Source organism: Dermochelys coriacea, chromosome 3 (genome assembly GCF_009764565.3).
Source record: "Dermochelys coriacea isolate rDerCor1 chromosome 3, rDerCor1.pri.v4, whole genome shotgun sequence".
NCBI classification, from domain to species: domain Eukaryota; kingdom Metazoa; phylum Chordata; order Testudines; family Dermochelyidae; genus Dermochelys; species Dermochelys coriacea.
This window is the reverse complement of record NC_050070.1, coordinates 210,407,593-210,419,394: the sequence shown is the minus strand read 5'-3', so window position 1 is coordinate 210,419,394 and position 11,802 is coordinate 210,407,593. Positions and strand designations below refer to the sequence as shown.

The following is an 11,802-nucleotide window of genomic DNA, read 5'->3' as shown; positions in this document are numbered from 1 at the left end:
CCTCTGCCTTTTCAGGTACCTCCAGCACAAGGCACTCCACCACCTCCCAGCTTCAGTTCTCCCAGCCTCTGCCAGTTCAGAAGTTCCCGGCACGGCAGGCTGCATTTGGCTAAGTCATGCCCGAGGCTGGCCGAATGGGGAGTGGGCTGTGCGCAGGGGCTGCGTGCACCACGGCTGCCTGACACGTTCCAGTTGGGAAACAAGGGGGACATTGAAAATCAGCAAAGAAAAATATCTGCTGCTCTGAACCTTCCTCCACCTACTGGTTCCTGCCCCTGGGAGGTGAAGTGAGGGAAACAGCAGCTCTGATTGACCCAGAAACTTTTGCTGTGCAGTGGAATGTTTGATCTTTCGTGGCTGTCTTTGTGACTTGGAGCTGTTGCAAGGCCACTTTGCCTCCGGTCCTGTGCTTTATCATTAAAGGTTTTTCTCAAGTTAATTGTTTGATCCCTAGGGTAAACTACACACAATTGTAGCATGGAACAGACTTCTGGGGAGTGTCTGGACCAGCTGCACAAAGATAGTAACTAGCCAGAGTGAACTGGCAAGCATTAAACTTGAGCTAACACCTCTTGGGCACACATACACCCCCCTGCCGGGGGTGGTGTCTATCCCATCCCTGAAGCAGAGATATAGGTGGAGTAGTGTTAGGGACACTCCAGGACTCAAATGTTAAGGAAACTGCATTTAGCATTTATTAGGGCCAACATTTGTACATCTCCTCTCGCTGCAAGGCTTTTAATTACACTAACCCACCCCTCCCCTTGCTTGGAAAGATGACCTCTGCTTTGCCACTTGGTGTTAGCTACCTTAGGGGCTGCTCATTTCTGCTTTGTTCCTGGGAACAAAGAAGACGCATGCTGCCTATTTCACATTACATCACTGTAAGTGAATAATGGCAAACAGTTGGTTCCTCAGGGTTACAACCGATCTTAATGTTTTTTGTAAAAGAGAGAGGATTTCCCTGTTGTCTGAGTGGGAGACTTGTCTCCGTGTCTATACTGATACCTACACCAGACAATAGTTGCAGGCATAACCTGGCATGGTAGAATGCTGTGGTGTATAGGAATAGGGTGATATCCCTTTAAATAGCTTAGGAGCCCTCTAGTAGTGGGCCGTGTCTTCTGCTGCAGAAGCCACCAGCCCCCTGCCAGAGAAGCAGAGTGTGTGTATATTGTCAGAAACCCTGATTATTTGGAACCTGACTGTGCTGTGTATTCCTTGTATGTAGAGAGAACAAAGACACACCAAATGTGTATTAGATTTGAATCAGAAGTCTCTGGCAATTGCACGGGCCATTGCATGTATCTAGACTCAAACAGCTATTTCTCTAACAAATGAGGTACTAACTCATCCTGACAAGGCTGAGAACCGAAGCCTTTAAACTCAGATTACAGGCTGTAGAAAGCTGACAACTGAGAAATCTTGTTCTACTGACATGCTAGTGGCACACTTGCATCTGTGTCCCAGCCATGGCCAGTTTCCACATGTTCCTTCTAGGAACAATATCACACAGTGCTGATTGCATCCAATTAACTTAAACACCAATCTATTATGTCACCTAGCCCATAAGCTGGATAAGGAAGCTAGACATCTGGGTGAGTGCCAGACCACTCTAGCTACCTCCTCCCAGGATAGCAGCCAGGCATGGAACACCATAGCCTGGGTCCTACCTCCATGCAAAGTACCAGCTAACGGGGAATAAGCATGAGGCTCCTTTCCAACTACAAGAGACCAGGGATGTTGGCAGCTGGTGACCTGCAGCTCTGACTGGCTAGTATCTGGGGCTGTACCATGCACCTATTGAGACACGTCTGGTGGTCACTTGTGACCAGCTTAGGGTGGGCATCCTGCCACAGGGCTCACGAGGGCTCAATGGGAACAGAGGCCTTTGAACTACGCTAGGGGCAGGCTGCCATGATGTGGGTTCCATCCTGCCCCTACTCAGTCTCCACTGGCTTTGTGGGGTCTGCCAAGTCTAAGTGGTGGCTGGAGGCAGAAGCCCATGTCAAAGTGAAGCTGTTTGCCAAGACGGGCGCTCCTGCTGCAGCGTGAAAGAGGATTGAGTGCCACAGGCTGCTCTAGGGATGCAGGGAGGTGTTTGAAAGAAGGAGGAACTTCAGAATATGGGAGGGTGGGTCCTTGTCCCCCTCTTGTGGCTGGTCTAGATAAGATTGGAGGCTGCTACGGCTAGAGGACATAGGGCTGAGCTCCTCCAAAGGTGTTTAGACACTTATCTCATATTGAGTTCAAGGAGAGTTAGGCACCTAAATACTTTGACCATCTCTGCCTTAGTCCATTACTTCAGGCATCAGAGACTCATGGTTTCAGAGTATGTGGTATGGGGTCTGGCCCTGGCTGATGGCCCAATGGGTCTGGCCATTCCTAGTGAAGCTCCGATGAGAAGAGTGAGCGATGAAGGGCTATCAAGTGCCATTAGGAGCTGATTCATCCTCTTAGACTTGAGTTCTTGCCAACCCACATTTAAAGTGGAAAAGGTGAATAACTGGACATTGAACAGACTGTAGCTTAATTCCCAGAGGAATTAAAAAAAATCAAGTATCCAAGTTCAGTAAAATAGAACTGTGCATGTCTTTATATAGAATGATTGACATTTTATTCCTCTTAGAATTGCAAACAGCATTTACCCTACGATCTCTCATCATGTGCATGGATAGGTTATTGTTGATAATGTGTAAGTGCTGCCTAGTTTGTGTCATTTCTGCCATACAGCAGCTGAAGTTATAGATAGCTGATCACTGTGGTCCATTTAGACTGTATGTGAATGTTTCAGCTAATGCAGCCAGAATCTAGTTTACTTTCCATCTGACTGGTGGGCCAGTGTCAATTGGAGAAATAAAGCTGTCATCTACAGGTCAGTTAATTTGTCAAAATGCCTTAGCTGGACAGCAGTAAATAATAACTTGATTCATTAAGATCATGTCACTTGGTGGGTTTTGCGGTGTAGACTTTTTCAACTATCTTCCCAAAGAGTCGTACTTGAAAATCAGCCATTCATTGGAATGATCTCTTTGCAGCAATTCTTCACTGGTCTCTGCTGCTAACAGAAAACAGTATCAAAATCCTCGCTGCGAGTGCATTGAGGACAGTGTGGCCGGGGAAGTTGGATCAGTGACAGAGAGCAAGCAGCACTTGGACTTGCTGTAGCCAGGGGATAGTCCAGACCTCAAAATAGCATCTGAACATCTGCAAGCAGAAAACAACACGTAAGGCTTCCAAATTCAACCCATGTGTCACTAATTCTCAGCCTTTTCCAGACTGTGGCCCCATGTTACAGCAGAAAAGTTTGGAGACTTTCCTCCCCTCTAGCCATAAGGAAAGGGAAGGTGGACATGACCCCCGGGCCCCAGGTTGAGGATCTGTGCCCTAAGTGATGGTTAAAGCATCTGCTAAGCCAGGTTCCTGGCCTTACAAAATGGTCATTAGCCTTTCAGCAGGCCATTTAACCAGTATCCTAGCAGGAGTATATGAGGGGGTAAAGAATCCTTGCTTGTAGGTTAAGCATGTAGCAGTTCTTTCCCCTGCTGCTGGTGAAGTCTATACCATGAATGGCTCTCCAGGAGGGCTGGGGAAGGATGCGTGCATAATAAAGTTGCATCTGTCCTCCAGGAAATCTTCTCCCTACAGATCTTGGGTGGAACTTTCCAGAGTGCTCCACAATGGCCCAGCTCTGCTCCCATTGAAGGCAATGAAAAATCCCACTCAGAACTGATAAAACCCTCTCATCGAAGCCCTGTAGACTTGAGTCTTGTGAAGGGTGTGAAACAGAAATTGCTATTGTGTGTATATATGAACTGGTGAGAGTCATCCCACTGCAAATCAAGTGTGACGCACAGGCATGTTTGCAGGATTGGGGCCTTATTGACTGTGATCCAATGCCTGTTGAATCTAGTCAAAAGACTCCCCTTGACTTCAGGACCTGTACTCCCATGAACTTAAAAATGTAGTTACAAAGCAATCCCAGGGGAAAGAGAAAATGAAACTTGTTCTACTTGTTGCAGATTTTTCTTCTTCTGAAAGTTGCAGCTGTCCAAGTTGGAGTGTTCCCTCTTGTCACACACTGTCCGTCCAATTTCCACATTTAGCATGTATTTCAGCCCTCTGACAACCTAGAGGAAGCAGTTTCCAGGTTAGTTAATAGAGAGGAGAAGGGGTGGGGCAGAGTAGGGAGAAGAGATCAGATGTATCCAAAAGGAGTCAGAGCACTGGACTATGGAACAAGAACTGGGTACTTGGTCTAAACCAACTACACAGTGTATGTTCTAGGTGTGCCAAACAATGCCCCTTGGGAGAATAAGCTATTACTCGGAGGCTTTGGGGTTAAGGGGGAACCTGGGGTCAGAGCCTATGGTGCTAGGTGCTGTACATATGTCTAAGGCCCTCTCCCAAAGAGCTTACACTGTCCAAATACAGCATTGAAAAGCAGGTGCTTAGGACAACCTGATCACTGCAGTGGGACTGGGGAAGTGTCTGCTGGGAACGAGGCGGAAAACAAGATTTCATTTGTCAATTCTGTGGGATCTAGGCTGAATTACAGACCAGCACCTGAATCCTGTGGCGTCTTTTACTGATTGCCTTCGAGGAAGCTCAGTGCAGCAATCCTGGCTAATAATCTTTGCTTTGTTATCTTCCCCAGGGCGGGGGGGAAATCTTTTTTTAAAAAGAGTCAAAATACTTCTAACTGTTGATATGAGAATGAGCTATTTCACTGCAAGCCCCAGGGGCCAGATGCCTGACTGAAGGCAGTAGAGCGACAGGGACAGCACCGAGTTACAGCTGCTGAGTGAGGAATATGAATACTCCTGCTTGTATTGGCAAGAGCAGAAGAAGACCTCACTACTCTTAACTTATTTAGGCTGAGTCAGAAACATTTTCTATGTGACCAAGCTGTGTGCTTACCTGCACCATTGCTTTGGTTATACGAGACTCTTTGAATAGAAAAATGTCATTTGAGCTGTTGTTATAGCGATAAACCCCAAAGCGAGTGGCTCTGCGAACTCCAGGGTCATTGGGGTTCATGGGTCTGGGAAATCCAGGTCTGGTGGTTGAATTCGGTTTCTCCAGGTAGAGAACTAGAATGCCAGAAACATGCTCCATTATAAACACTGTGCAGGGTCAGAGAACACAGTATGTCTCCAGATTAACCCCACTCTGCCACCACTCCAGTGTGACATCTGCCCCCTTAGATTAAACTACCTTCTCAGAGGGGGCATGTTTCTTGTACCGGGGCTGCTATTTTGCAGCTGCTGGCTGAAAGGTGCGGTTTCATCATAATTGGTTTCTAGAAGCTTATGAAATATCCTACTTAGCTCCATGTTCAAAACACTTATCTAAGATCCCAGGACTGTTGTCTCATTGTGGATTCAATGGGAGGGTTCTCTTTTTGGAGCAATTTTAGAGGCATTTACACTTGATAGCATTCACTGTTCAAAACAGACAGATGGATGCATGTGAGTGAGAGGTTATGGTACAAATTAACTCAATTCACTGCAGAAGAGTCCTTTATGATAATGTATCTGCAAAACTAACACTTATTTCTAAAATATGGGAAAATGCAACATTTCCAGTTGTGTGCCGAGGCTCCTGAGAGTTTTGTAGCATGAGCAAGGGCCAGAGAAAGAAATTAAGGGCCAGATCCTTAATTGGTGTAAATCACCACAGTTCTGTTGATTATGTTGATTTATCCCAGCTGAGGATCTGGCTCTGAAAGTTGCTCTCACACACAGCTTGTGCTGATTTACTGTAAAAATTAAGTCTGGGTCTCCTCCAACTTGTCTTTCACACCTAAGTCTCTCATCAGCACCAAGCCACAGAGAAAAATAAGTGTTATTAAAACAGTTTACACTGAGAACACAATTAGATCACATTGCTGTGAAGCATTAGACAATGCATGTGAAGTGAACATGCACTCGTTACAATGCATATGAAAGAGAACACCAAATTCTCCTTTATCTGCCTACCCAGCTCTTTAAGATTCTTTGCACAATTTACCTTCCCCTTCTTCCAATCAAGCATGAATTTATGCTGCTGATGGGGACATAACAAAAGAATTGAGAGATGCCAAATACATATATATATATATATATATATTTTGCTGGGGATCAAGATGTGAAACAAGCTTGCAGTCATCTGAGTTATGAGCAGATCAAACTTTTATTAAAAAGGATGAAAAACTCCATCTTTTTGCTACACCTCATAACTTCTAGATGGTTTGTCAAATTAACTGCCCGTGCCCCCTCATGAGGATATTTCTCATCTGCCACCAGCCACAAGTACTTGGTCTGTAGGCAGCTGTTTCAAATTTGGAAAGAACTGAACAAGTGAAGGGTGTAGAAGGGGAAGAAATCCAGATTCAAATGGAAACTGATTTACAATCTGAGGCCCCAGCCTTGGAAACATCTTATGTGACTAACTTTTATTTGTATGAGTAAACTTATTATTACATAATAAGTATTTGCAGCATTAAGCTCTTAACTATAAAGCTGCTGCTGCAACTCCATAATACATGTTAAAATAAGGGTAATCTCACCTTCAAGGAGTAGAAGGATCTATCCAAGGTACTTAATAGCCCCTCACTATAATGGTATCTGAACACCTCTGTTTTTATTGTACCTCATGTCACCCCTGTGAGCTCAGACAGTGCATTATCCCCGTTTTTACAGATGGAGAGCTGAGGCACAGGGAGGCAAAGTGACACAGGAAATCCAGGGCAGAGCAGGGTCTTGAACCCAGGTCTGCCAAGACTTGGCTTGTACCCTAACCACTGGGCTACTCTTCCTCCCCTTCAGGATATTAAGGCAGCAATGCCCCTCCCTGACTCAGCATTGCAGAGTTAACTAGCGCCACCAATGGAATATGTGAATTAACTGTCCCTGGCAGCATCATTTCTAGGCCACTGCCCAAGGCAGGATGCCGGGGCGAAGCTCTGATCTGTTTTGGTAAAACTTTACTGGCCCTGGGTGGTTGATACAGTTATTTGATTAGTTCTGCATGGAAAAACTGATGGTGTTCAGGGCTGGTGTAGATATTAGCCCTGTGTCTGTAGGAGGAACCTGGTAACCTCTTCCTCTTGTTCACAGCTAGCGACCCCATTGTGGCTTAACGCTCACTGACAGCTATTGAGTCACAGCCTCTTTTAAGAGTGGTGAAAGAGCTCTCTGCCTGGCTAGGGAATCACATAAAAGGCACATGAAAAGCTTTAAATGTCCTGCCTTGAAAAAAGGGGAGGCCAGTGTCAAAAGAAGTCTCTAAACTATGACTCCAGCTTCTAACTGATCATATTGGACAGATTAAGTTTCCTTTCAGATGAAGGAAGGCTGCCCGGATACCCCAAGCAGTGGGCACATTAGAAACACATAAGTAACCTTGGTGCATGGGGAGACGGACACAGAGAGATGGTATCTTTGTATGATTCAAAAGTGATTTGTACAAAAAGTTTATGGTTTGCAAGTGATGGTGGGCAAACCTCAAGCTGACTGAGTCTGATCTCATCTCTTGGGAGTCTCACTAGAACAGGCTGCAACAGAAATATTACAGGCTGGTGTGTGTGTCATATATCTCAACCACAGGCACAGGGCACTGCAGAGTTAATTGCACTAATAATAATAGTCCTCATCATCCGTAGCTCTGATATAGCACTTTTCATCCATAGATTTCAAAGCATGTCATGAAGGAGGTCAGCATCATTATCCCCACTTTACAGATGTGGAAGCTGAGGCAGAGGATGGTGAAGTGACTTGCCCAAGGTCTCCCAGCAGGCCAGTTATTCCATCGGAACCAGTTTGCCCAGCCCGAAGCCCATAATTCACATCAAGTGATGTAGCCATAGCTACGACTCCAACACCACAACCTTCCTGGCAAGGTCAGTCCCGACCCTGAATATAGGACCTGAGTTGCCTCTCCTTTGTGCAGAGGGGGTATGCGGGATTGGGGAGGTCCTCCTGCTGGCCTGGATTGTTCATCGATGCACAACTGAAGCTGCATTCCCTAAAATACCAAGCCACAGGTCAGAGGCAGGATGGATCATTGGTAGGGCACTAGGGTGGGGCTCACGAGACCCTACTTCCAGTCTCTGCTGTACCACAGACTCTCTGGGAGACCTGGAGCTCAGTCCACATGATCAGGCTCTCTGAGCCTCAGTCTCCCACCTGTGAAAGGGAAATAAGCAGCTCCCCCAGCTCCCAGAAGTATTGTGAGGTGCTGCTGACATACTACAGTAACAAGGGTCATACACGTAACAGGGCCGTGTACTGGAGTGGATTGCAGCCCAGTTGGATTTTAGCCAATAGGCTAAAGACACCTTGATAGGTTCTATACACGTAACCACGTCTTTCGTGTGTAGCCCTGTGGCTGCTGACTAGCTGTGCCAGGCCCCATGGCAGTTTTAATGGAAAGGTTATAGCCTCACTGATGGCTGCAGGGGGAAAAGGCAATCCCATTCCAGCCTGTCCTGGGCAGGGGAGTCATTTCAGAAAGATTCAGGGGGATAAAGTGGAGTTAGCATATAGAACATGCAATGTGATTCTGTTACAGCCTGCACAGCTGGGGTGGGGGCAGGGGGAAAGTGGAAGACACACAGACCTATGAGGAGTTGTGGGGAGGGGACACAAACCGAGGTCTGGGGCAGGGCAACTGTCCCTCTTCCCCCAAAGCAAATGACACCTCTGTTCCTAGGTGTTAGCGAGACACACGACACTCTGGCCGGAGCTAGTTAACTGTTCTAGGCTCTAGCCCCACTTCTCGCCCTGGGGAGAGGAACAGAGAACAGTCACAAGGCAGATGTTAATCAGGGTGCTTAATGCACGACCGGAAAGCACTCAGATACTGCAGTGATAAGCATGGTATAACAACCTTTGTAGGCTAGAACAGACGGGTGGTCACCCTACCGGGGCAATCAAATGCTTGTATTTCCATCTCCCCATCTTCTATCCACGTCAGCTTTTACTTCCCAGATGGGAGAGCAGGAAGAGAGTGACTGTATCTTGACTTGCTCAGTCCCTACCCCTTAAGGACCTATTGTTCAAAGACAACGAGAGGCCCAAAAGCTAGAGGGTACCAGCTGTAAGGTTGCCACCTTTCCTTAGGCGGAGTTAAACACAACCACCCCAAACTGAGCCACAGGTGTCCATTCTTATAGAGATGCGCTAAGTGCTCAGGGCCTGACTGGGTGCATTGAAATGGCCTTAAGTACTCTCCATATTCAGGGATGGTGTGGGCCTTGTCCTCCATGGTAAGTTAGAGCAGCTCTGGGGCTACCCTGACTTGTGCTCTCCTCCTCACAGGTCCTGAGAAGTATAGAAAAGGGGTCCAGTGCTCTGCAGCCCCACTCCTCATACCCCTGGAGCAAAGCCATCACAAAGCCCTTGCATCAGCAGGGGTGCCTCTCTACACAGAGATCATCCTTAGAGGCAGTTTCCACAGACTGAGAATCAGGCCGTTAGATGCTTGCACCCTAAATGTTGGGCCTCATAAAATTCAGATCCAAATTCTGCAGCTGAGGCCCAGATGTGATTTCTTATTTGGAGGAATGAGGCTGGTATATGAAGCTAACCTTACTAAGCTTTGTGCATTGGTGAAAAGAATAGAGGTGCAAACTCAGATAGACATTAAATGCGTTCCTTGCTGGGGAAGATCTGGGTAGATGTAGATTTGTAAGAAGAGGACAATTTTCCTCTCTTACTTTGAGGAACAAGGCCACTTTTTATTCAGACGCTTAAAAAGAAGCAGACCTTTGCAGCCCTCTTCAAACCCAGAAGGAAACCACAGCTGAAGCAGAGAGCCATCAATTCATCTAGCAATGTGTTACCAGAAACCATAGGAGCCCCAATCACCTTTTCTCTGCATCAGTATCAAAATAAAAATACAAGTCTTAAAAAACAAAGCTCCTTTGAAGTTACCACTCTAAAGATTTAAGGCTAGCGGTAATCAAGAGAGTTTCCTGGATCAGCAGAGTACGCAAGGAGCCAAAAGAATGCTTCATTAGAGTCTGCTAATCACTCCACTGCCAGCCTGTAATTGTGACATGCTGTCTTTACAGTTAATAATCAAGGTTGTGGAGAGGTTAGACTCTGATATAAATTAAAAACACAAGTTGACTTTAGAATTATTAGACAAGTCTCCTCAGATCACACTTTGATATAGGTAGGGAAATGCTATGGAGCAGTTGAAGTTACGTATGGAAACATAACTCACCTGCATTCAGACAATAGCTGCGACACACTGGAGTTCAGAAAGAGAAAGACTTGGCTCTCAGATATTATTCACACAAACATCACATATATGTATATGCACATACAAGGTCAGCAAACCTTAAGCTTAAAGAAGATTGAAGTTATTTTCTGATCTTACCATTAGAGGTCCTGGCTAAGTCCCATAGACTTAAATAGCAAAGCAGAGCCAAGTCCCAGCCAAAACTCATCGCTACCAGCTCAGCAGAGATGCAAGTGAAGAGTATTTCAGTCAGAGAACAGGCTGCTCCCCACAAGGAGGAAGATCTGCCTATCTGAGAGCTCCCATTGGCTGCTGGAGGAACACGCACATACATACATACACAAATTGACCACAGGTCTATCATTAACTTTGTCTTCTGTTGATGACTTGACACTTTGAATAGCAACTGTATCAGTGACTCCTGGGCAACATGGCTACATCCAGGGGATGAGGGGTAGTTACTTTGAACCTTCACCTGGTACAAATGCACACGGGGTATAAACCCTACGTCCATGTGAGCATATGGAAAAAGGAAAACAGCTCTCTGCCTCTCACTGGATGTGAAGAGCAGGCGGGGCAGGAACTGACAGAGTGTCTCTAGCCCGTAGCGGGAGAGGAGATTTGCAGCTGATGGGGGATATGGAATTCCCCACATTCATGGGGGTGCCTGGGGAGCTGGAAGGGGTGTGAGGCCCAAAGGAAGGAGGCAGGTAGTAGTACCTGCCTCCCCGCAGCTTAGTGTTGGCCGCAAACTTGCTGAGGGTATAATCCATCCCATCATCCAGATTATTAATGAAGATGTTGAACAAAACTGACCCCAGGACCTAAATTCCTTGTAAACTGTGCGGCTATGCAGCAGCCTATTTAGTGCCACGCAGGTACTACTCATGGGACCCGCCCAGGGACAAAGGAAGGAGGCAGCATGCTAGCTGGGGTGGGGGGATGGGATGGGAAATGAGGTAACGGGGCAATTCTCAGCAGAGAGCCAGTAGAGGTTCTGGGGGTTGTCTCCAAAGTCAGTGCATAATATAGCTCCCATCCCCTGACGCAGAGTCTCAGAGCCCAGGTCAGCTAATTTAGGCTCACGGGGCTTGTGCTACGGGGCTAAAAGAGCAGTGTAGACGTTCCCACTCGGATCTAAGCCTGGGCTCTGACACCCACCCTCCGGCTGGGTGTCAGAGCCCGGACTCCAGCCCAAGTGGGGGCATCTATCCTGCTGCTTTTAGCCCCATAGCACCAGTCTCGTGAGCCTGAGACAGTTGACCTGGGCTCTGAAACATGCTGCCGGGTTTTAATTTTCTTGCAGTGTAGATGTACCCTGTGAGACACCATGAGCTAAGATCAGCTGCTGTACAGGACTGGACAGACCTTTGGTTTAAATCAATATTAGGGAACCGGGGGCCAGGCATTCTCGGCGGAGAGCCTGAGTCTGTTTCTTCTAGGGCACAGTTCATAGCTCATCTTTTTTCTCAGGCTTTTGCTGGGGGAGAACGTAACTACAGAACAGTGAAGCTGAAACAGGTCTGGTTTGGGTCCAGAGAAGGAGCAGGAAGTTTGAAGCAACCAGACCTT

General features: G+C 46.8%; 1 protein-coding gene across 1 annotated transcript; it reads right to left on the bottom strand.

The window, feature by feature from the left end:
* Nucleotides 1-1,918: 1,918 nt before the first annotated feature.
* CST7 (cystatin F) lies at nt 1,919-10,554 on the bottom strand. The gene is made up of 4 exons (XM_038396528.2): nt 10,369-10,554; nt 4,921-5,093; nt 4,014-4,130; nt 1,919-3,207 (listed from the first exon to the last, which is right to left on the bottom strand). The coding sequence occupies exons 1-4, from the start codon at nt 10,436-10,438 to the stop codon at nt 3,130-3,132; spliced, it is 438 nt and encodes a 145-aa protein (XP_038252456.1). The 5' UTR covers nt 10,439-10,554; the 3' UTR covers nt 1,919-3,129.
* Nucleotides 10,555-11,802: the final 1,248 nt, after the last annotated feature.